The sequence below is a fragment of the Mchenga conophoros genome, linkage group LG7 (genome assembly GCF_057382185.1).
Source record: "Mchenga conophoros isolate Kocher_MC1m ecotype Shallow Benthic linkage group LG7, M_conophoros_male_GT1.1, whole genome shotgun sequence".
NCBI lineage: Eukaryota > Metazoa > Chordata > Actinopteri > Cichliformes > Cichlidae > Mchenga > Mchenga conophoros.
This window is the reverse complement of record NC_140532.1, coordinates 59,955,113-59,980,691: the sequence shown is the minus strand read 5'-3', so window position 1 is coordinate 59,980,691 and position 25,579 is coordinate 59,955,113. Positions and strand designations below refer to the sequence as shown.

The 25,579-nt window shown below is 40.4% G+C and overlaps 1 protein-coding gene across 1 annotated transcript in view; it reads right to left on the bottom strand.

The window, feature by feature from the left end:
• The window catches only part of cpne2 (copine II), a 53,397-nt gene that overhangs the window by 4,113 nt on the left and 23,705 nt on the right, over window positions 1-25,579 (bottom strand). Inside the window, exons 11-14 of the mRNA XM_085280534.1 lie at window positions 12,239-12,372; window positions 11,017-11,071; window positions 10,545-10,596; window positions 7,163-7,296 (exon numbers count right to left, since the gene is read on the bottom strand). Of these exons, the coding sequence (XP_085136660.1) occupies window positions 7,163-7,296; window positions 10,545-10,596; window positions 11,017-11,071; window positions 12,239-12,372 (375 nt within the window). The remainder of the gene's footprint in view (window positions 1-7,162; window positions 7,297-10,544; window positions 10,597-11,016; window positions 11,072-12,238; window positions 12,373-25,579) is intronic.

The following is a 25,579-nucleotide window of genomic DNA, read 5'->3' as shown; positions in this document are numbered from 1 at the left end:
AAGAAGCTAAGACTACATGCTTTAATGTGGGATTATTTTATAACAAAAAACCCAAATAAAACTGTCCAAATACATAACTGCTGGACTATATCTCTCTCTGGCACAAAATAGCATGCATCAATTCTGCATAATGAAATGCAAATGGTTGTCCTACGATAAGAACAGACAAAGTGACGATGCACACTGACTTTTCTTGGAAGAAAATCGCACTTCCACGTGACACGCAAACAGTCACACACGCGAGGATGACTCTGAAGCCTGTCTCTTTAATGTGCTAACAGCAGCGCTCATTAGAGAATCATTATCACACAGACAGACAGGGTCGCTCACACACTGAGGCACGCACAGACTGCGCTGGCCTGCAGCCTGGGTGTGTACGCGTGTCACTGGCAGGAGCGTGATCATACACACTCGCACAGTCTGCAGTCGCAGGTTCTCTCATTATCTGAGAAACAGAAACGCCAAGGCTGAGGAGTAGCTGATTTGTGAAGCCTACCCACTGACTTTCTCCAACACACACCAGTCTAACCAGTAACTCAGCGTGTAGCCTGTGCGCACGCACGCGCATTTGTGCTGCAGCTGTTACATCCTCATTGTCTGTCATTCCTTCCTAATTTCAACCCGTGTTTGAACTCGCTGTAATATAAGACAAGAAAAGGGTCTGCAATCATTTCCTTACAGAAACAAAAGGATTCTGGCGCACAACACACAGACGAGTACAAGCCTTTGTGTATTCTGCTCATGTATTTTTTCTCCACAGGGTGACAGGGTACAATTAGGGACAAAAAGCACCGTGGGAGCATAATGATACCCAGCCACTACACTCTCGTCACATATAGGCAGTAGAAATGCCAGTGGATATGTACAGGAGAAGGACATGTATATGTTTAAAGTTTGTAGATCCCAAACTTCAGCGAGTGCTGCACATCTATATACTCATACCAATGACAACATCACGTGGAGCCTTATGCATGAGAACACTGTCTCTGCTCCGGTGCTTTTTGTTTGTTTTTGTACACTCTATAGTGTTTATAAAGCAGCAGAAGAGCAACGTGGCATAATTCTGTTTTTGACACAAAGATAAATATCATAAAAGGAAGTTACGATAAATCATAAGAATCTGTCGGCCCCGGTGTTCGAGGAACACTACCAAGAAACGCTGCCAAAATAGAACGTCTTTTTTGGATGTGTCATAGAGCCTTAGGGTTGCTCTTATTTTGGGTTTTAGGTGTTAGCTTCACTGACATATAATAAGCCACTGGAAGTACAGCATGTTGCAGTTCAGTCGTTTTTTTGCATGAAAGCCAATTCAGATCAGGCAAGCTCAGCTGAAATATGCTATTCATGACTTTTTCTGCTGCTAAAGGTGTTTGGGATGTATATGTGTCTCGAAAGTACCCAGCATTACAGTAGAACTGCTGCAAGCACAACTGCGCTTATGATAAGATCACTCAGGCTATCTAAAATGAACTAAAAATAAAAGATAAATAAAATAAATAATAAATAAAATTTTATTTATATAGCACCTTTCTAGACAGAAATCACAAAGTGCTGCACATAGGATAACAAATAATAAAAGGGTAAAACAGACAATATAAAACAGGCAGAAATTGAACCAAAAACAGTTTTAAAAAGGTGAGTTTTGAGTTGTTTTTTGAAAACAACTACCGAGTCCGGAAATGTAGGGAGGTGCCAGTCCATGCAAGGCTCTAAATGTCAAGACCAGGATCTTAAAATGTACTCTAAATTCAACAGGAAGCCAGTATAGCTGAAATAGCAATGGTGTCACATGTGACTACTTGGAGGATTTTGTCAACAGTCTACCTGCAGCGTTTTGCACAACCTGCAGACGATCCAGAGAACCTTTGCTTAGACACATAAACAAAGAGCTACAATAGTCCAAGCGTGAGGAAATAAATGCATGTATAGCAATCTCCAGTTCAGGGCGAGATAAAATAGGGCTTAACTTAGCCACATTTCTTAAATGATAAAAACAAGACTGAACCAGAGATTTCACATGCCCATCCAATGTAAGAGTCGAGTCAAAAGTGACACCTAAATTCCTGATAGAGGATTTAACATACACAGAAAGAGAACCAAGGGCTTTCACTATCTGGGATACAAATCTGTCCGGAGCACATATGAGGACTTCAGTTTTCCCCTCGTTGAGTTGGAGGAAATTTACAGCCATCCAATGTTTGATACAATCTAAGCAGTCATTTAAAAGCTGAAGCTTAGATAAATCCTGGGGCTTAAAAGAGATGTACAACTGAATATCATCAGAATAACAGTGATAAGAGATGTCCTCAAAAGAGCCCATTAAATGCTGGAATGGGAGAAGATATATTAAGAACATTAAAGGCCCCAAAACCGAACCCTGAGGGACATCACAAGTAAGGGAGGTAGAAGATGACCTAAAATCGGGGACCACCACAGAAAAAGATCGGTTATGTAGATATGAGGAGAACCACTCCAAGGCAGTACCCGATACACCAACCCAATGTTTAAGCCTTTCGAGGAGGATGTGGTGGTCAACAGTGTCAAAAGCCGATGATCACAGACAAACTTTAAACAAGTCCATCCAGCAGCGACTGATTGAGTCCTACCCAGAACCGAGCCACTGGCACGAGAATGAAAAAACAAGAAGCCTCCCTGGTCAGTGTCTCAGCTGCAATGAGGTGTAAGATAGAAGAAGCTAGGACAGACGTCGTCACTCCAGTCTGCCACCTTCCTTCCTGACACGCTGATCTACATACCAGGAGACCGAGCCAACAGATGCACACACTTGTTAGCTCCGTCAGCCATCAGTGTAGATAAATTGTGAGTATCAACTTCCCTGACAGGCATTCCCTGTCGACTATTACTGGTTAGTAAATAAATATTAGTGTAATGTTTGCATTTCTCTGGTGTGAGATATGACATATGTATACATATGGCTACTAAATTGAATGAAGGGAAACTTACTAACTGCACGCCATAAAGGGCAGAGCACCATCGAACAGCAAAAGCAGAAAAATGACAAAAACTGAGATTGAATCAAAAAAGAGCCTAAATACCTGTGACACAGAATCACAATAAAACATAAGGTGAAAGAAGGCATCAGTCAGTCAACGCCCACAGACTCCCATGTTTGGCCTATATAGATAGTTTACAGACTTTCTAAGGTGAATGTTTATTTTTTTATAACTCAGTGTGTCCTTAAAAAATGTGAGGAAACTGGGTAAATGGAGGCCCAAATAAGAAGTGGCAGGCCTACAAACTATCTATGGCAGATTAACTGTATTTAAGAGTCATGTACAAGAAACAGGAAAAATCCAGTAAGCCAGATCTGACACAGTACCTGAGAGATTCATCTGGCCCTTCGACTAATCCGTCTACTGCTCATTAGGTTTAGAGGGCGATTAATAGGACCAGGTAGATTTGGGTTTTTTAACTCTCAAGATATTTCAGTGCAAACCAAATGAGTTTGTAATCACTAAAAGTAAATAAATAAATTCAACTTTTCCATAAAGTATGAAGCTATAAAATATCAAAGTGAATGAGCGCCTTCCAGCACAGTCCTAATTTGATTCTTGGCATCCAATCAGAAATGTCTCTTTTTTTACATTTACTTTTAAAAACTATCAAAATTAACTTTGATTTAACTTTAATTTCATCGGTGTCTTGGGCATAAAAACCTGCATATAAAGAATCGCTGATCAAATCTAAATTGTAAAATGAAGTTTTAAGAAGTTTTTGCTTTTTTTTGTTGAAGTAGAATTTTTATTGAGTAAAATAATTGTCTGTTTCCAGGAATATACAGTAACATAACGTGCTTCATCCTATGGTTCTGCTTACACTTTAGCTTTTATGTTTTAATCCACAACTACTACTAATCAGACTGCAATGGACTTGAATGGGAATAAAGAAAATACTCAAACAATTGATCAAAGAAATCACAACACACATACATATAACATGCAATCTGTTGGGTATATGGTCTCTCTGGATTAGCAGAGAATCACGCAAGCAAAAATAATTTCCATCCCAAGTCAAAGGATTACCTAATACCTGGATCCTCTATTATAATCTTTCAAAATATGAATTAATTCACAGGTAGAGAGGGGACCTTTTGACACTCATGAATAATACAGACTTGATGTATTTTGTACTTTGCATGAACAACAACTGAAACTGACATTCTAATTTCAAGCATACAAATGCAAAACATGAACAAAAACCCACAAACATCACGCTAACATGAGATTCAAAATAATTCATTGAATAATTTCACATTAAATCAAAGTTTTATTTTATATTTTGATAATCCCTTGCAACGTTATCATAGGTTTGGAGACAAATGACTGGAGGGAGCTCTTTAGAGTGCTTGGGAAACGTTCAGTTTTAAAGAGAAAGAAAATTATTTAAATGGAATGTCACAAAAATTGCATTTATAAGTTTTTAAAATGGAAATGACAAGATTGAAATTTATACAATATTACATTTCATTATAATTAAAGACAAAAAAGGCAACCAGCCCCCTCAAAAAAAAGGTACAAACTCAAGCTAAAATAATACTTCTAATGTCCTTAATCAAAATCAATTAAATTAGGTACCACTTCCATTAGAGGGAACCCTGCTTGACCTTTGCCTTCATTAAAAAAGCTTAACAATCAGAAAGAAATCGAATTAGGTTTCCGAGTAGCCTGAAATTTTCAGTCAGTGTTTAATTTCCCCAGACGACGACATGTATTGATTTAACTGTTTATGTGACCTTTCCTCTCTTTGTTCCTTAATTTCCTTTATAAACTAAACTGGGTAGCATCACAGAGAGTACATGTGTATTTCTGCAGCTGTTAAGGGCAGCACAGGTGTAGACATTCCCTCTGTGCTTTGGGCAATGTCAGCTCTAAGCTGTGCTAGCTGCACTAACTCAGGGTTCGTTCACATTTGAAGGAAAATTAAAACCTTTAATTGTCACACCTGAGCTGATTTTAACAGATTTGATCTCCTTCTGGTGTAGTTACACAATGCTATAAACACGACAGTGTTGGAATTTCCACGTTCTTGAGAATGCAAGGGTCTGCTTAGATCCAAGGGAAGTAAGGGCTCTGCGTGCCTGCCCATGTGGCAGCAATTTTTTCATGACAGGCACTACACGGGAACTGACTAACTGAATAGCCCCCAAGAAAAAGTAAAAAGTATAATAGAGCAGCAGCAGCGTCTGCGTCCACGTCCGCAAGCAAGTATAATCCTGGCCTCAGAAAATCATTGTCAACACTTCCTATTTCTTTTTCTGTCGTGAGCTGTCCTATGTTGTTGTCACTCTGTGCAGCCACAGCTGTAGCGAAGTCGCTGTCCATCACTACAGATGCTCCCCTCTCAAGGTCGAGGCACATCGGTCCTTGTTGGATGACGTAAAACATCACTACCTGTGGTCCTGCATAGAAATGTCACTCCAGATCCCTAATGTAAAACTCTGGTATACCGTGAAATAGGGACAATACCTGGGACTAGCGGGCTAATTCAGCACTGTATGCGGTCCTTCATAAAGGGCTTGAATGATTCAATGTAGGAATCCAGTTTAGGAATTTATCTGCTGTGTGTGGTGGCTGAAAATTCAAATATAGAAAAGAGTAGTTGTTTTTTTTTAGAATGATTTCTTTGTTTCCTTAGGTTGTGAGAGATACCATCCATCCAACCACTGTCTTCCACTTATCCCATTCAGGGTTGCAGGGGGGCTGGAGCCTATCTCAGCTACTATAGGTAACATAGATAACAACAGAAAAAAACAGCTGCAAGATATTGAGATATTCTAAAGCTAAATCTTTCAACATTTTTACTTTAGATTTTTAATGTAACACTCATACACTCCAGCTTTAAAATGTGCTGTCTTTACTTAAAGTAGAATTGGTAATAATAACGGATTGCATTTATATAGCGCTTTACAATTCCACTATTCTTTCACACACTGATGGAGGCGAGCTACAGTTGTAGCCACAGCTGCCCTGGCTACAACAGAAGCGAGGCTACCATATCGCGCCATCGTCCCTCTGGCCAACACCGGTAAGTGGCACGGTCACCCGTGGTTCAGGGGGGAGAGGCTATATACAACAAAATTGACATAAATGGTACTTCTGTTTTATAACTGTTGTATATAATGACAGCTGGGATAGGTGAAAGCATGCCTCTACCCCCCTCCCCTGTATAGAAAAAGGCCAGAAAAATAGACAATAGTGAGCAGCAGTTCTCTGGGCAAAAATGGCTTGTTTATGCCAGAGGTCTTTGAATGGCCAGACTATTAAGAGCTGATAGGAAGGCAGCGGGAACTTAAATAACCACGTGTTACAATGAAGTGCAGAAGAGCATCTCTGAATGCACAACACTGGAGACCAAAACAAGTGTCCCTCCTGTCAGCTAAGAGCAGGAAACTGAGGCTCACCAGAACTGAACAGACTCAGAATCCTGCATAAGCATTCGCTCCTCATGACGAAGGGGATATTTCCTTGGCACATTACGCAGAACCTCAGTATCAACTGTATGATAAACACCGCAGCATACCTCCATTCCTCGTCTTAATACAATGAGTTCACTGTAATCAGATGCCCTCCACCAGATCTCAACCCATTAGAGCCCCTCTGGGATGCTGAACCGGAGATTCAGATCATCAATGTGCAGCAGCTGCAAATTCAATCATGTCAATATGGACCAAAAGCTCTGAGGAATGTTTCCAGCACATTGTTAAATCTATGACTAGGAGAACTAAGGCCGTTCTGAAGGTAAAAGAGGATCCTGCCCGGTATAATAAGATGTAACTAAGTGAGCAGTGATATATATAAAGTTACCAAACTCAGTATGTATATGTAACCTACAGCCTTGATGGACAGGTGCGCCAAAAGAAGAGAGCGTTCTGACAGATTGCAGTGAAAGTCTGGTTGTGTTTAAGCTTGGATTTGCAGTGGTTACAGTTAGAATCAGCATCTGCGTTTGGGAATACACAAACTCCTCTCTGGCAACACAGTCAACCTCTCAAACAAGATAGAAAAGTCAAGCTGATTGTGGACTACAGCCTGCTTTTATATATAAATAGTTTTATCTGTGGAGTACAGTGTCTTGAGAGGTTTAACTAAAGAACAACTAAGAGTGTAAAAAGCAGGTAAATAGGTAAGTTGTAGCCACCCACCGCTGCTTTCTCCTGTTGAAGGGCCTGAGAAGCAAAACGTGCTACATGGTTGATGATTGGAGCAAAGTTTGTCGGACCGTAGAAACGAATGTGAGGGAGACACGCAGAGTAGGCCTGGGCAATGCCCTCCACACCTAAAGATGCAGAAAGGCAGAGAGAAACAATTTAGACTCAAATACACTTTAAATGTGAAGATGAGCTGGAAATAGTGAGGGCAGGAAAGAAACAGAGAGAAAAGCAAGAGGGAGAGAGGTTTGTAAAGTCCTGGGAGAGATGGGAAAAAGTTTATATAGAGTATTTCAAGGTCAAAATTGAAAACTAGACATAAGTCTAGACACAAGTCCTACATCATTAGTGCTTATTCATATATATATATATATATATATATATATATATATATACACCCAGCACGCCCCTGCGGGCGGTTTATCCTTCAAGCTCGGGTCCTCTACCAGAGGCCTGGGAGCTTGAGGGTCCTGCGCAGTATCTTAGCTGTTCCCAGGACTGCGCTCTTCTGGACAGAGATCTCCGATGTTGTTCCCGGGATCTGCTGGAGCCACTCGCCTAGCTTGGGAGTCACCGCACCTAGTGCTCCGATTACCACGGGGACCACCGTTACCTTCACCCTCCACATCCTCTCGAGCTCTTCTCTGAGCCCTTGGTATTTCTCCAGCTTCTCATGTTCCTTCTTCCTGATATTGCTGTCATTCGGAACCGCTACATCGATCACTACGGCCGTCTTCTTCTGTTTGTCTACCACCACTATGTCCGGTTGGTTAGCCACCACCATTTTGTCCGTCTGTATCTGGAAGTCCCACAGGATCTTAGCTCGGTCATTCTCCACCACCCTTGGGGGCATCTCCCATTTTGACCTCGGGAGTTCCAGGTTATACTCGGCACAGATGTTCCTGTACACTATGCCGGCCACTTGGTTATGGCGTTCCATGTATGCCTTGCCTGCTAGCATCTTGCACCCTGCTGTTATGTGCTGGATTGTCTCTGGGGCATCTTTACACAGCCTGCACCTGGGGTCTTGCCTGGTGTGATAGACCCCAGCCTCTATGGATCTTGTACTCAGAGCTTGTTCTTGTGCTGCCATGATTAGTGCCTCTGTGCTGTCTTTCAGTCCAGCTTTGTCCAGCCACTGGTAGGATTTCTGGATATCAGCCACCTCCTCTATCTGCCGGTGGTACATACCGTGCAGGGGCCTGTCCTTCCATGATGGTTCCTCGTCTCCCTCCTCTTTCTTGGGTTTCTGCTGCCTGAGGTATTCACTGAGCACTCGGTCAGTTGGGGCCATCTTCCCAATGTATTCTTGGATGTTCGTTGTCTCATCCTGGACTGTGGTGCTGACACTCACCAGTCCCCGGCCCCCTTCCTTCCGCTTAGCGTACAGCCTCAGGGTGCTGGACTTGGGGTGAAACCCTCCATGCATGGTAAGGAGCTTTCTTGTCTTTATGTCAGTGGCTTCTATCTCCTCCTTTGGCCAGCCTATTACCCCAGCAGGGTACCTGATCACGGGCAGGGCGTACATGTTGATGGCCCGGATCTTGTTCTTACCATTCAGCTGACTCCTCAGGACTTGCCTGACCCTCTGCAGGTACTTGGTGGTTGCAGCCTTTCTAGCGGCCTCTTCATGGTTCCCATTTGCCTGCGGGATCCCCAGGTACAAAATGGGAACCATGAAGAGGCCGCTAGAAAGAAGAGAAGAGCTCTCTGTGTATATATATATGTATGTGTATACACATATATATACATATATATATGTATGTATATATATATATATATGTATGTGTATATATACACACACACATATATATATATATATATGTATGTATGTATGTATAATTCATATATTCATATATATATATATGAATATATGAATTATACATACATATAAAAACTTGTGTTCCCTTCACTCGCATCTTCATAAAGATATACACATTCAGAGAAAAACATGCCGCACAAATGTGCACTTATTCAAAACATTGCACACCGATAGTTGAGAACATAAAACCATTCTGTTATCAGGACAGCTGCATATTGCAGTTTCAAGAATAAAGTTTTGCATAACAGCTGAAGTCTTTTTTTCCCTTTGGCCTAGAATTTTTCATTTCAGAGTGCACTGGAGGCTGTATTGGCCCAGAAAATAAGCTAACCCTAAAAAGAAAAGGGCATTTGCAGAGGCAGTTTTTTTTTTTAAATAAACACAAGCTGAACTTCATGTTCTGACGCGGGCCTTTTTCAGCACAGGGGTGAGTATAAATGGAGTTATTTAACATAACCTCTTTGCCTCAGTCAGGCTAAAACGTGTGTTACACAATCACAATTTTTTTTTCTGGGTCTCACAGATGTGCTTTTAGCAGTTGGCACTCAATTGATTTGCAATTGTCAATAAATACGTTTGCATCCTACACATTTCAAACGTGTTAGCAGATGCAAGCTCAGTGTAGTAAAAGGAGAGCTTACTATGAGGTTATTACAGCGAGGTGCTGACAATTTATGAATCTTTTCAAGTCATCTTTGTGCGATGAAGGTGAGGGTATGCACTTACTCTTACTCAGAAACAAGGATCTGCAGCCATGCAAGCAGCTCTGTAAGGCTTTGCTCGGGTATGGTGCTTTATACTCAATAAACACACTCAAGTTGAAGTCCAGTGTTTAAAGCGTAAGTGTAGCCACGGCTAATAGTAAAAACTACTCTTTTTTATGGTATTTTTTTTGTTCAGAAGCCTGAGTGTTGTAACATTTAATCAATCTGTGTAAAGATTCCCAGAGTCAGAGTTGTTAGACACTGTTACTTTAATATTTAAATGTGAAGGAATGGACTGTTTTCACTGCTCTGAACTGTTTGGTGTCATAATGTGCATTAGCGTTCATACTTCTAATTTAGACGAGCATCCAAAGTAGCAAGTGTAGGTGATGTGTTAAGGAGTTATTTACTCAGCAAGGCACTTAGAGAGGAGTGCACCACCTGCTGCGGTCACATGATCTGGAGTTGGCATGTTTTTTTTTATTAGTGGTTTCTTTTAATCACACAGTGTTTTTTCTGCCATAACCTTAATTATATAGCTATCTGTAAATGACAGGTTTTACACCTATTAACTAGTTAGTGGCTTTATTTTTTGCATCCAAAAACATGACAACATCCTATAAGTGTAAACATATCAAAGTATGTTTTTATGGTATGGGTTTATGTTGAAAAATAACTAATATCATGTATGAAAGGCCAAAAATGTAAATGGGGTATCTAGACTTCTAGACTAGACAGAACTCAGATGGGGTAAATAAAAAAATGAATGAAAATGAGAACTATTTGTAAATACTTATAAGGTTGCCGCAAAGGTCTAGATGACATCATAACCTCCTGTGTGGTAACTCACCTGAACAGAAAGGGTTTGTTGGGTTAAAGTTGATGGCAAATTCATGTGACACCTGAGGAGAAAAGAAATGAATGAATCGAATGATAATCCTTCACTACGCTGTACAATATTGTTAAGAAATTGCGTCCATTTCTCCCACCTTCTCCCTCCCACCCTCTCTCCATCCCTCTGTGTGCTGCTCTCTCTTCTTTGTCCTTTTCATCAGCTCAGTGCCATGGCAACACAGATGGGTTGACAGTTGCGTAATCATGTGAATATGCATCTATAATGCTTATAGTTTTATTTGTGTGTCTCCCTGTGTGTCTGTGTGTAAAATAATACATCTCGGCTTTAACTGTAAGTCCGCTGATGACAACCCACCCTCCTCTCTCTTTGCCACATGCATATACATGTATCACCTACGTTTGTGTTTGGAACACACACACATACGCGCACAACAACAACAACAACAACACCATCAACACACACATACCTTCCAGTCTGGTGGGAGTTGGGCTCCAAATCCCAGAGCTGGAAACATTTTGTCACTGAGGAGGAAACCATGACAACAGATTGGAACATTAGTTAAACCTTCTTTTTTTTTTTTTCCTTTTTTTTTGCATACAAATTCAAAAAGCTGGATTTAGATAGCAGGAAAAATCCTGTTACCTTGTTCACATAGAAACACATTCAAAGACATTTACAGAAAAGCAAGAAGAGAACTGGTGGTAAAATGATGCAGTGAGGAAAAATGTCTTCTCACAAAGAAAAACATTAAAGACAGGACAGGACAGAAAATCAGACATACTGATGTACAATTATTTACTGAAAGAGGAGGAATAGCAGTCGATAGATGCTATTGGTGTTTATACTGTCTTATTTTTAACACAAAATGTAAAAGAACAAATAGATGTTTGTGTGTTTAAAGTCCAAAAGCGATGCCCCTGCTACAGCTCTGTGCAGTGGCGCTTGTGTAGATGATGGGATTAAGATGGGTATTAGGGAACTGATAAACCTGTTTAGTTCTTTCCACAAAGCCTCAACTGCTCGAAGCTCAAACTTCAAAACTGGAATATGTAAATGTCTTCGTCAAAATGCTCTGAAACCAATGCATCATTGTTGTTCTTTTAAGGACCCCAGTCACTCTCTTTGTGGTTCACAAGTTAATATGATTAGCATAGTCTGTATATAAACATGGCATAGTCTGAAAAGTCAATGCGCAGCTACTCTAAACTCTTATTTTTTTGATGAACCGCTGGGAGCAGAGTTTGAATGCTCCATGATAAAATGACATCACTGCTTACTTTAATTTTGACTTCGTAATGAGTTTGTGGTCTTAATCAGCAGTTTCAAGTTTTTCTTCAGTGCAACATGATAATTAGTTTATAAATTCTGGGGCTGTTTAGAGTAAAATATATGATAAAGCAGGGTATAATTTTGGGTAGGCCTGCCTTTTTATTGAGAGATTCCTATAAAGGCTCAACGCTTCAGCAAGGCAGTAAAAATATATAAAAATGAGGATACAGAGACTAAGTCCATCTTATCTGTACAGTTTATGGATCTCAGCAGTGAAACGATAAACCTTTACATCAACTAGCCTCACTCATCTCTTACTGCGACCTTTCTTTGCAAGAAACGTATGCAAAATGTAAATGTTTGCACTAAACTGACTAAAAACATTGCACCACCCCACAGGATTTGATTTAAATACTCACGTATCATAGTCCTGTATGATTTGTCCAACAGCTAAAATGGCAGCGAGGTACTCGTTGCTGCCCAGTGGGTTGATGTAGTGGAGGGAGGACGGTTCTCGGGGGTTCCCATTGGATGCCGTGAAGTCTATACCGACCTATTAAAATACAAAGAGGTGACAGATCAGTAGTTATCACATTGCATTCGTTTCCAAATCATGTGCAGGGAGGAGGACAATGGTGGAGGGTCTGAAACTTCTGAGGAATGGCGATTACTTTGGCATTACTTTTATTTTTCTTTCATTAACGAACAAGAAGGAAATAGTGAAATGCAACATGTGTCCAGGACAGAATTACCTGCATCATACTGCTAACATAACATCAGCTCTTTGCAAGCACCTGCAGACAGCATGCACGCACACAGCTAGCCAGAGTGATGTTTTAGCTGTGTGAATGGCGAATCCCAACCCTGCAACCACTGGACAAAACCAGTGAACAGCAGCTAGGCTTGTAGCATTGTAGCCTTCATTTCCACCTGTACATGTTCCTAAAGTAAAATCACTGTGGTGTTCGTTTCGAAGTCTCTCTGGGCTGGATTTTAACTTTACTTTGTGTTGTTGGATTTGTGTTCAAACTTAAACACTAAAAGAAACATTGTGCGTGTTTCCTTATTAGACAGGAATTTGTGTTAGCGTGTGAGACTGTAACCCCAGGTTTATACAGCTAACTGATATTTATGTAATTTGTAATAGAGACGTGAAAGTACATTTGGAGCCTCGAGGATATGTACAGTGAATTCTAGTCAGTAAAACTGAAGGTAAATGCAGTTCCACAGTATATGTTTTGGGGTAAATAGAGACAAATAAAAATCATGCGATGACCCCGAAATCATATGGAGATTTTTTTTCTTTTAACACAGATTACCACAGGGTGACGTACAGGAGACACATATATGAGCACACACAGACACTTTCCACATGCAGCAAACACACACACACACACTGGAAAACACAAACGCAGGGAAGTGCAGCCAAACCCAATATGAGATTAAGAGTGACAGGCTTTTCCTCAGGCAGTGAATAGTGGTTTGTGTGCTGACAAGAACCCGACCCACAATCTCCGCCTCCCTCCTATCAGCTTAAACATAGTCTAAAACGATCTTCTTCTTCTGTCTTTCGTTTGGTGTATTATAAGACAACAATGTTCTAGTTCAGTAAGGACAAGGACCGAGAAAAGATATAACGGAGAAGGGAGCAAAGGTGGGGGGTGAGTGAGTACAAGGGAGAAAATTGGGAAAATGAGGTAAGGAGTGGTAGGGCAAGGAGAGGAAAGAGTTTAAAGAGCAACAGGAGAAGCAGGAGTGACGGGTACAGAAATGCAGGGTGACAGAATTAGGGTGCTGCTGTGTTTTGTATTGTGGGCATGTGACAACAACATACAGAATTGTGCAGAAGTTTTAGGCACAGATTTTTTCGTTCTTATCCATCGCACTCAAATCAGTGAGGCCTCTGATCATATTGGTTTCGTTCTGCAGCAGAAAAACAAGCCTAAACACCCACAAGCATTTGGTCTACTATCCATTTACGTTGTTTCTTTTCATTACTTTTTCTCAATTAGATGAAATCCACTAATTCAACTGTTTTTGAAAGCATCCTTCCTTTACTTTTAGCTGTTAAAATTGTTCCTCGGCACTCTGTGTAAAAACCGCACTTCAGGGTGTTAAGCGAACAAATACGTTTTATGAGGCCATTATCTGTAAACCCATAGCTAACACGGAAACCAAGCAACAGGACACAAGAACATCCATTCATCTTTTGGCTCAGAAACACACTTTTGCATCAGCAACATTACCGAGTGAAGGAGTTTCATTTCAGCAGAGTTGAGTCAGTCATTGGATTTGCTTCCAGAGGGAAAGTAAAATTTACCTGAAGCGTTATTATCTTCCAATTCTGACCGCTACACCTGAATTTTCACAGCTTACTAAATCCTCGTAGAGATTGCCCTGATTAAGCCTGAATTTAGCCTTGAACTGTTGCCCCTGGTTAATTTTAGAATAATTTCTTCCAGATGACACATATACTTTCAGATCAACCAATCGATGCCTCACCATACAAAAATCTGCCCCCAAAAGCTGGTGCCAGCTGGAATTTTAGCAGGTCAAATTTATTATTGAGATTTATTATTTATTATTGAAGCTGCAATATAAAACTGACTGTCACCGGAGAACAGTCAGACGAGAGCAGTCTCCACATAATACTGGCTTTCTCCTTCGTCTCCGAGAAGGAAAAAAAAAGATATTTTTTCTACTTCTTGCAAAATCATTATTAGAATTCTAAATAGGCAATTCAGCCTGGAGATCTGTTCATTATGAGTTACTCATTACAGCCATTCGAGTTATCTGCACTGTGTACAAATCTAAATAGTGCAGGTCCAGGCCATTACAAAAGACAGATTAAAACAAAGTGACAACCTCTGGGTCTGAAAATGAAGAGTGAACGGTGCCAAAAGCTGCAGTTCCTCTGAAGGCCACTTGAGGCTGCCCCCAGAACAGCACGTCCAAAAAGTGTGTGCTTCAGTTTTAGTAAGTGAAAGCTGAGTATTTTATTTTTCTGTGACTTGATGCTAAATAGGTGTCTGAGCATTGCAAACAGAGAGTATATATATGGATGCAGCTTGGCATTCATCTTTACATGTGATGTGTCTAAAATGTAGAAAAGAGAAGACAGTTGATCAGGTTAACGAAAAAATAAAAAAGAACGTGCTGGTGTCTCTTTCCCAGTCTCTCGTGTGTCTCGACAGTCAAACTCAGTAGGAGCTCTGAAGTCTCCCAGCAGGACTTCCAAGAAGCCTCATCTTCACTTCTCCCACATTCTCCTATAGGCCTCTAAACTGACACAATGTGTTGGTTTTTCACTCCTTTCATCAACACAATACACATATGGAAAAAGGAAAAAAAGATTATATATTCTTTTGTCTTTAACAGTACATGTTTATTTTTTCATGCAAGTCTCACAAGACTACGATTTACTCATCATCAAAGTGGACTCTTTTGCATTCTTCTCAAATATATAATGTTTACTTGAGTCACACTTAATCCTTATAATTATGTTGCATGAGGGGCAGCATGGTGGTATAGTGATTAGCACTGTTGACTCACAGCAAAAGGAGTTGGCCGGGGCCTTTTTGTGTGAAGTAATGGTTTGCATAGGATTCCGCTCTAGCTTCCTCCCACAGTCTAAAGACATGCATGTTAGGTTAATTGGGGAGTGTAAATCGGCTGTGTGTGTGGATGTGAAAGCGTGTGGTTGTCTGTCTTACTAGATGTGAAAGTGGCAAGTTTCATGAATAATCTATGAGACATACAGCACGTGCAAAAATAAAGTTCTGCTTCTTTTTCATATGGATATAGCTGAGAATACAGGGAGTGCAGAATTATTAGGCAAATGAGTATTTTGTCCACATCATCCTCTTCATGCATGTTGTCTTACTCCAAGCTGTATAGGCTCGAAAGCCTACTACCAATTAAGCATATTAGGTGATGTGCATCTCTGTAATGAGAATGGGTGTGGTCTAATGACATCAACACCCTATATCAGGTGTGCATAATTATTAGGCAACGTCCTTTCCTTTGGCAAAATGGGTCAAAAGAAGGACTTGACAGGCTCAGAAAAGTCAAAAATAGTGAGATATCTTGCAGAGGGATGCAGCAGTCTCAAAATTGCAAAGCTTCTGAAGCGTGATCATCGAACAATCAAGCGTTTCATTCAAAATAGTCAACAGGGTCGCAAGAAGCGTGTGGAAAAACCAAGGTGCAAAATAACTGCCCATGAACTGAGAAAAGTCAAGCGTGCAGCTGCCAAGATGCCACTTGCCACCAGTTTGGCCATATTTCAGAGCTGCAACATCACTGGAGTGCCCAAAAGCACAAGGTGTGCAATACTCAGAGACATGGCCAAGGTAAGAAAGGCTGAAAGACGACCACCACTGAACAAGACACACAAGCTGAAACGTCAAGACTGGGCCAAGAAATATCTCAAGACTGGTTTTTCTAAGGTTTTATGGACTGATGAAATGAGAGTGAGTCTTGATGGGCCAGATGGATGGGCCCGTGGCTGGATTGGTAAAGGGCAGAGAGCTCCAGTCCGACTCAGACGCCAGCAAGGTGGAGGTGGAGTACTGGTTTGGGCTGGTATCATCAAAGATGAGCTTGTGGGGCCTTTTTGGGTTGAGGATGGAGTCAAGCTCAACTCCCAGTCCTACTGCCAGTTTCTGGAAGACATCTTCTTCAAGCAGTGGTACAGGAAGAAGTCTGCGTCCTTCAAGAAAAACATGATTTTCATGCAGGACAATGCTCCATCACACACGTCCAAGTACTCCACAGCGTGGCTGGCAAGAAAGGGTATAAAAGAAGAAAAACTAATGACATGGCCACCTTGTTCACCTGATCTGAACCCCATTGAGAACCTGTGGTCCATCATCAAATGTGAGATTTACAAGGAGGGAAAACAGTACACCTCTCTGAACAGTGTCTGGGAGGCTGTGGTTGCTGCTGCACAAAATGTTGATGGTGAACAGATCAAAACACTGACAGAATCCATGGATGGCAGGCTTTTGAGTGTCCTTGCAAAGAAAGGTGGCTATATTGGTCGCTGATTTGTTTTTGTTTTTGAATGTCAGAAATGTATATTTGTGAATGTGGAGATGTTATATTGGTTTTACTGGTAAAAATAAATAATTGAAATGGGTATATATTTGTTTTTTGTTAAGTTGCCTAATAATTATGCACAGTAATAGTCACCTGCACACACAGATATCCCCCTAAAATAGCTAAAACTAAAAACAAACTAAAAACTACTTCCAAAAACATTCAGCTTTGATATTAATGAGTTTTTTGGGTTCATTGAGAACATGGTTGTTGTTCAAGAATAAAATTAGGGTTAAATACAACTTGCCTAATAATTCTGCACTCCCTGTATGTTCCTGAAGGTCTCGCAGCTTCAAAAAGCCTGGCTCAGGGCTGCCCAGGTCAAGTGTTTTAGAATCTCTCACTGCTGGTATCATAGCCAAGATCAGATTTCTGCTAACATATTAGTTTTTCTATTTGGTCTGCTTACGATTTGTGATAGCACGGATGACTGCATCACTGTGCAAAGCCTCTCCACATTTCTTAATGTTTTGCTAGGAAGATGGAAAACAGGTGGAGTACTTTATTGAAACATAAATTCATGTAAGTACATTATATAAGGGAAAATAGAGTTTGTACAATTCCAATGAGGTTCAAAGTCAACATTTTTTATGACCACCTTCATACTTCAACAAAGCCTGAACTCTTTCAAGCAAGCTTTCCTTTGGAATTTCTTTAAGTAGTTATCAGGAATAGTTCTCCAGGTTTCTTTAAGACATTCAAACCTCTTCTTTGGATCCTGGCTGCCTTTTGTTCAGTTCTCTGTTACTATGAACCCTCAAGGCTTCAGCAATGTTGTTTTGCCTGGGAGGCCAATCCATGACTGACCATTGTGTGTTTTTCTATCCAAGTATGCTTTTACTGAATTATCAGAGTATTTGGGATCATTGTCATGCTAAAGAATGAAGCTGTTCCCATTCAGATGCCATCTCAATGCTATTGCATGGCAGATCAAAATATGACGGTACTTTTCTGCACTCATAATTCCACTGATTTTCAGTTCAGTTCATGTGTAATTTGGCGTACATCAGCCTTTTGTCCACTTTCCCCTTCATTAAGAATGACTTCAACAAAAAGAAGACGTACCAATTGAAGGGCCAGATGGATCTTAAGTCTTGTGGGACTTTTTTATTCATATTTCTTAAGGACATGACTTAAATACACTGTTGATCTGCTGTAGATATTTTCTTTTTCCAAGATACACCAAGGTTTCAGCTAATAGCTCAGGGAATCACCTTGTTGGTGGAAAACGACTATTTTATGCCTATGAAACTGTTATTTTTGGCATTTTTGTAAGTAAAGAAATGGGAGAAAAGTGCTAGTAACAAAACATTTTCTGTTATGTGAGTTACGTACTTTGAAAGACCTTCAGAAAATCTATTAAATAAATTACAGAATAGCTCATTGGAAGCAAAGAAATAACAAAATTAGAGGCAGCCTAAGACTTAAGCACAGTACTGCAGGTACACCACTAAGCAGAAAAAGAAAAGGTTTATTGTATAGTAGGCTTTTTGTTTCCCTCATGTAGTACATATTTTCCCCCTCTGGTGTCATTTATTTTGTCTTACTATGAAGCTGAAAATATGTACGCCAAATTGATGGCATAAGATCATCCCTAAACTGTTACAGCATCTTTCCTCCAGTGGCCTCTCCCGTGACAGATGCTATTAGTTTGATGGCTGTGTATTTGATGACAGTAGGAGATGACACCATTCTGTTTCCAACTTATTCCTCGCCTCAAGCTATTGGTAATTGCGAACACACAAGCAGACTAAACACACCATGACAAACACACAGTTTTAACAAGCAAGTACAAGAATTAAAATGATCATGGGGTGACGGAGGAGCATTTCATTACTGGATATTTTAGCGCAGCAATGTGGCAGAAAACGTCTGTGACCGCATTACATAGATGGATTCGACTACTGCCAAATTACTGTCAAATAACAGACATGCTGACAATCACGCTGGAGTTTTCTCAGCTGCACCCTGTCGAGTACTGATGAGCCAGTTCTCGTGCCAGAACCTCTCAGGCTCATTTGCAGTTAAACAGTCACATAGATGGATGGAGGGATGGATGAATGTGTTAGAGCCTGTGTGAACATCTTCTGGAGTTGTTCTCTGTCTCACTCTGAGGTGATAAAGAGACAGTGACAAGCAGAAGCTGCAGCCCACTGTGGGAAAGCCTGCTCTTGGTTCATATTTGTCTTGTTGGTTGTGGTTGTATATTTTTGCTTTTGTGAGGTACACAGGAGCCACTGGATGCTTTTTAAAGAAAACAATAAAAATCACAGCAGTGCCAAGTATCTAATGATGAATGACTCAGTGCTTGTAGGCAAACTGCTATGATATGTACAACAATGTGGGGTTTTTTAAAACTACTTTTTGTGTCTTTAGTGGAGTGAATCAATTACAATCAATTACCACTTGCCCGTAACTTGGTAGCTGACACATAGACAGCATATAAAAGAAAGGTTTAACCACTGTGATGTCACACATTGGTTTGTGAAGACTGTGAATTAAGCATTTTGGCCATCACCATTATCACAGTCAGTTTATGAGCAAAGGTTGTAACTGAATGAGAAGTTAAGGAATCCTGCACGCTCATACGGCAGTGACTTGGCCACAAAGTAGGTCTGCCTGAAGCACAACTTGTGTTATCGATTTCGCTTTATTTTTCCTTTATTTTAGAATAATTTTGAAAATAAATATCAAATTGCATTCAACAAGAAAGTGATTTCTATACAATCTGACTTTTTTCTACCAGGAGTCATCTTGTGCTGACAAGATGGCAACAAGAAGCGCAGCTAGAAGTGGCAGAGTTGAAAATGTTAAGATTTTCTCTGAGAGTGACCAGGATGGACAGGATTAGGAATGAGTATATCAGAGGGACAGCTCGGGTTGAGCGATTTGGAGTCAAAGCAGGAGAGGCAAGGCTGAAATGCTTTGGACACGTGCCGAGGAGGGATAGTGGATGTACTGGACAAAGGATGATGAAGCCGAAGCTGCCAGGCAGGAGGAAAAGATAAAGACCAAAGAAGATTCATGGATGTGTGAAGGAGCACATGCAGATGGCTTGAGTAACACAAAAGGATGCAAGGCACTGTGGCAACCTCTAAATGTGTGTGTGTGTGTGTGTGGTGGTGGGGGGGGAGAAACGACGACACCCCTGCAGCACAGCACAAAGACCCAAAAGCTATGTCAGTCTTTTATAAACAGTATTTTCGAGTTATCTTTCCTATCAAGCTGCCGACTTTACTGACATTTTAGTGTCCACATTGCTGCTAGTCACACACACTGTTTGTGTTTCTTATATGTCATGATTTGTTCACCAGTTCTGTTCTATTTTGTTTTTATCGACACACTAATTATTCCACCTCGGCAGAGACTAAAAACTTTGAAATAAAATTACATGCTATCCACGCTGATGCTTTTTTAGATAAACAAAATAAAAGCATGGATAAAAAAAGAGGAGAGGAAAAAAAATGACTAGCTCTAAAGACATAATCGCCCTTTTACATGTGAAATGTGATGCAACTGCAGGAAATCACTTTCACCGACTTTGGACTAGCCCAAAAAAGGTATAGTAGAACAGATTGTAGCATCCGACTTTCTCTTTGATTCGGTGTCATTCTGCAGCAGCACAGCAGCTGTTATTAACATGACATTCTGTTCATTTTTTCAGCCGAGGTAGTCACGATAAGAAAATGATGAAAATATATTTGTGAGAATAACTATGTTGTAAATTCTGTAAATTCTGAAAGGCAGAATGTGTAACTGAATGGAGGTTGACTCCTTCCATCGTCTACGTCTCTCTATCATTTTTTTTTTAAATTTTGAAATGTTTGATCAAAAGGGGTTATGAGTCACCTGTCAAAATAAAATGAGTTTAAATGAATTCACGAGACAATTTCAGCTTAAGAGATGTGAACCAGTTAAAAATAATCAAAAATAGATCCACTGCAAAAAGATAACCGTGATAAGAGGATTTAAATTTGGGAGCCTACTTACTTGAGTCGAGTAATCATCGTTATTATTGCTGGCAATCTGAATATCAGCAGGGAAAGGAAAGTGGCGATCGATCATCTTTATTTTAATCATCACAGTAGATTTGATTGCTACACTTGCATTTAACAACATAAAGCTGACAAAATCTTGAAAAGAGAAGCTGCGTAAGATGCTGTTGGCATTAGGATTTGTGAAAAGTTTGAATCCAAAAGAAAAATGAGTAAACTGTATTTTTTAAATTACGTTTACTAAGAGTAATTCCACTAATGCTGCTTTAGTTAGTTTAGTGGGGCGACTAAACTAACTAAGTGGTTGGGAAGCGTATCTGTAACCGGAAGGTCACTGGTTCGATCCCTGGGCTCTCTGTCCTGGTCGTTGCGTCCTTGGGCAAGACACTTTACCCTACTGGTGTTGGCCAGAGGGGCCGATGGCGCGATATGGCAGCCTCGCTTCTGTCAGTCTGCCCCAGGGCAGCTGTGGCTACAATCGTAGCTTGCCTCCACCAGTGTATGAATGTGAGAGTGAATGAATAGTGGCATTGTAAAGCGCTTTGGGTGCCTTGAAAAGCACTATATAAATCCAATCCATTATTATTAGTTCTGATGAACATTAATGTCTCAATCGTGTTTTTCCCTTCTAAGAAAAAAAAGACAAGTGATTGACCAGAACAAACAATCAGATCTCCATAAAAGGTAAAGAAACAACAAGCAAAACCTACTACCATCCTTGAAAGCTCTTCACTTCCTTACAGATGCAAAACAGGCCGGCGTGGCATTAGATCCCTAATGCTGCTAGTGGCTGCAATGCATTTGCACTCTGAATCGCTATGATTAAGATGAAGAGTGCAAATGTTTAAGACCACCTGCTTGATCATGTTCAAAGCGAGTATCAGAATGGGGGAAAAAGGCGACTGAACGTGGTGTGCTTGTTGGTGCTAGACAGGCTGGTCTGAGTATTTCAGAAACTGCTGATCTACTGAGATCTTCCCACACAAGCATCTCTAGGGTTTACAGAGAATGGTCTGAAAAAGAGAAAACAGCCAGCGAGCGGCAGTTCTCTGGCCAGATTAGCTCTGAGAAGAACGGCCAGACTGCTGGTAACAGGAACTCAAATAAGCCAAGCCATGTCGATGCACAACGTGCCAACCCTTGAAGCAGATGAGCTACAGCAGTAGAGGACCACACTGGGTGCCACCACTCTCAACTAAAAACAGCAAACTGAGGCTACGATTTGCACTAGCTCAGTCACGATTTCTGCTGTTTGGTGTAAACAACATGAAAGCATTGATCCATTGTATCATTGGTTCGGGCTGCTGGTGTAATAGTGTGGGTGATGTTTTTTTGGCACACTTTTTTTAAAACGATGGTGAATCCACTATACCCAGATGGCCTCCACAGTCACCAGATCTCAATCCAATAGGTGGAACGGGACATGATGCATGACGGATGTGCAGTGGACAAATCTGCTGCAACTATGCGATGGTGTCATATGGACCAAACTCCCTGAGGAATGTTTCCATCACCTTGTTGAATCTATGCCACAAATCATCATAAATAAAGGCAGTTCTGAAAGCAAAGGGGAGTTCAACCTACTACTGGCAATAGATACCTAATAAAATGGTCTTTAAGGTAGAAAAGAACACATTGAAATGAACTGGAATTTTCCTTAACACGGAAGCTAAGCAATGACTCTCCTCATGAACACTAATGGATTTGACCATTACAGCGGTTACTAATATGAGTTTCAGCTTATACTGCAGGAAGTGGTTTCTTTCACTGTGGTATAATATACAGACAATATACACAAGCTACAGATACTCTCTAAGAGTCTGCTTTTGATTCTTGAAAATCCATTAGGTTAATTGTTCTCTATATGGCCCCTGAATGATATCAAACATATGATATTAATAATATCTTAATTTAGTAAAAATGTTTCATAAACAGCCTATCAGCAGTAGCAGGCTGTCTCTTTGTGTTGGAGTGTGTAACCGAAATGCGGCTCTCTCCTCAACCTCCTGCAGCCCAGAGGAGAGACTTCCCCTTCGCGGAGATTAGGATTATAGCCATACTAAGTCTGATTGAACACCGGAGAACAGCTCTTTCTGCATGTGTGTGTGACTGTGAGGATGGGCTTTTTTGTACACGACCGCTTCCCCGCGTACGTGAGAACACAGAAAGAGAGCGAGGTCCTAAAATCCGAGCATATAAATGCCAGTGTGTACGTGAGGAGAACTCTTTGGTAATTGAGAATCTGCGCGAGATTATACATGTCTGAACCAGTCAGCGTGCATAAAAAGGTGAGGTGTAATGTTTGTGTACGTGTGCATGTACACCTACGCCACGGTTGTTCAGAGCGCAGTAGGAAAACGTCTGTATGAACACAGATAGTGAGTTTTGAACTTGTGCTTTGTGTGTGTGTGTCATGACTTACCCATGGAATCTGCATTTAAAATCAATTTTAGTGTTTAGTGTGAAGTATGGAGTGTGGAGGATATACGTTTGTGCTCACGTGTGTGAAGTAAATGCGCCTGTAAGCAGGAGAAGGTAAAATATCTCTGCGTATGTGTGTGTGTAACTCAGTGAAAGAGCTGCAGGTTTGTGACAAACGCCAAAAGATTAGGAGGGAGCAGGGAGGATTTAAGTTACCAACCACTATTGCAGGAAAATGTTCCCATTGCACTGAAATTCAACACATTCCAGAAGAGCAGAGCCTTGAGTGAGGAACTGATTAAAAAGTATTTAAGCAATTCTGTGAGTCAGAACCTGTTTGCAAATTCCAGTAATTATTATATTTCAACACATTGTGTTGGATGTTTGCATTTTCAGTAACGCTGAAACATTGCCATGGCTGAGAGCTGTCCAACCTTTTGTTGGGGCACTTGACTGCTGGCTGATTACCTGGGGATGAGTGTTTCACCTTCACGGTAGCCATTGAAAAGAGAGAAGGCTGGACATAGAGCGTCCTAATGGCCCTAAACCTCAAGGCCTATCACAGCTGGACGACTCAGAAATCCAACTTCTAGTTTTAACAGGTTGTCAATTGCCGAGTAGAGTATATACAAGAGGAATTATGTGCTACTGAGGCCCATTTAGCATTCAATAAATACTAGAATTATCAAAAATTCAGCAATGAAATAGGATCTGCATTGCATCCTTTGGAGGCTACAGCATGATTATATAATGCCTCTGTTTTAACGGCTTCATCGGCTGTAATTTTTGTTCAGTGATTACAAACAAAGTGGGTAAAATCAGCTTCTCTTTCTACAGTAAGTAGCTACTTATGTAACCACTTGTTCCATTATACTCTAGTTAGCTGGACAAACTAAAATCTAGCAAGTCTAAAAACATCTTAGTTACTGAGAAAAATTAAAAACAAAATTCTTTAAAATCTGTGTTTTGCTCTCATCACAGCACCACATACTGTTGAGCATGTAGCAGCATGTAATGGACACTGTTTGAAAAGTTGGACATTTTAGACCAAAAATAATGACAAATTAAATGAAACTGAGAAACATATGTTCACTTAAATTGTACATCATATTGTAAATATGTAGTCAAGTGTCTAACTATTTGTTTTTCTTTTAAAGCCTCATTTCCACCAATAAGCTCAGGTGTAAATAGCAGGTTGACACTGGAGGTTATCATTGTTATTAGCAGCTTTAGCAGCTAACTGCTTCAGACAAAATGTAGTCCTCAACAGCTCAGTGCACAACAACAGCTTTCTTGAGACCAGAAAAATAGTCAACACTGCCTTCTATCACAGAAGGAAGCTACTCTGAAACTCCGAAACTACTCTGCAGTGTCAACATGTTGCAAATAATGAAAACAGATTCCTGGGTGGATAATGATGACATTTCCATATCTATTTAACATTTAAGTAGTAATTTACAGGTATTCACGCATCACATTGTTCCGATGGTTTATTACTGTGTGTGTATGTAGCTTGTGAAAGTGCATTATTGTGAGGGGCTATGCAGATATTTTGTGCTGTGAGCTTTGGGTGCTCTAATTGTATGAACTTTCGTACGATCCCTTGCACCATGCACACACATGCCTTCTTGCTAAATAGATACTAGGTATAGTAGATAAAACAGGATACTTCTATGTATGTGTCCACTTGGGAAACATTAGAGCCTTGAGGCAAAACTGCTTCTTGTCCTCCTAAATACACAGAGTTTATGTCAAAAAGGTAATCAGCATATATATAAACTCGTTGACTGAGCACAAACTCCTACGCATTTCAATTTCAACTGATAAATTCAGCATACTGCCCATTCCCACAACACTAATTTTCTCACAACATGTGTTCACATGTGGGTTTTCCCTGAAAGATGTTAGGATTTCATTAATTTGGTTATGAATAGCACTAACCTCCAGTGACTGCAAATGAAAATTAGCCTATATGGCTAAATCTAGCAAATTTACATGATGGACCTAAGTGCACGTGTTAATATTTAAACCTTTTCCTTCTTAAATAGAATAAACATAATGGAAATCAACTGTTATGCCAGATGCTTTGCATTAAAAATGTAATATCGCCTTTCCTGTCTTGGCTGGTTTAATATGTAGAGCTACATCGATTTAATTAAATACTTCTTTTCCTGACTTCACATTGTATGAGTTATTGTTGTGAGTACAGGTTATATCTCTCCAGCACTAGTGGTTATGTATTTT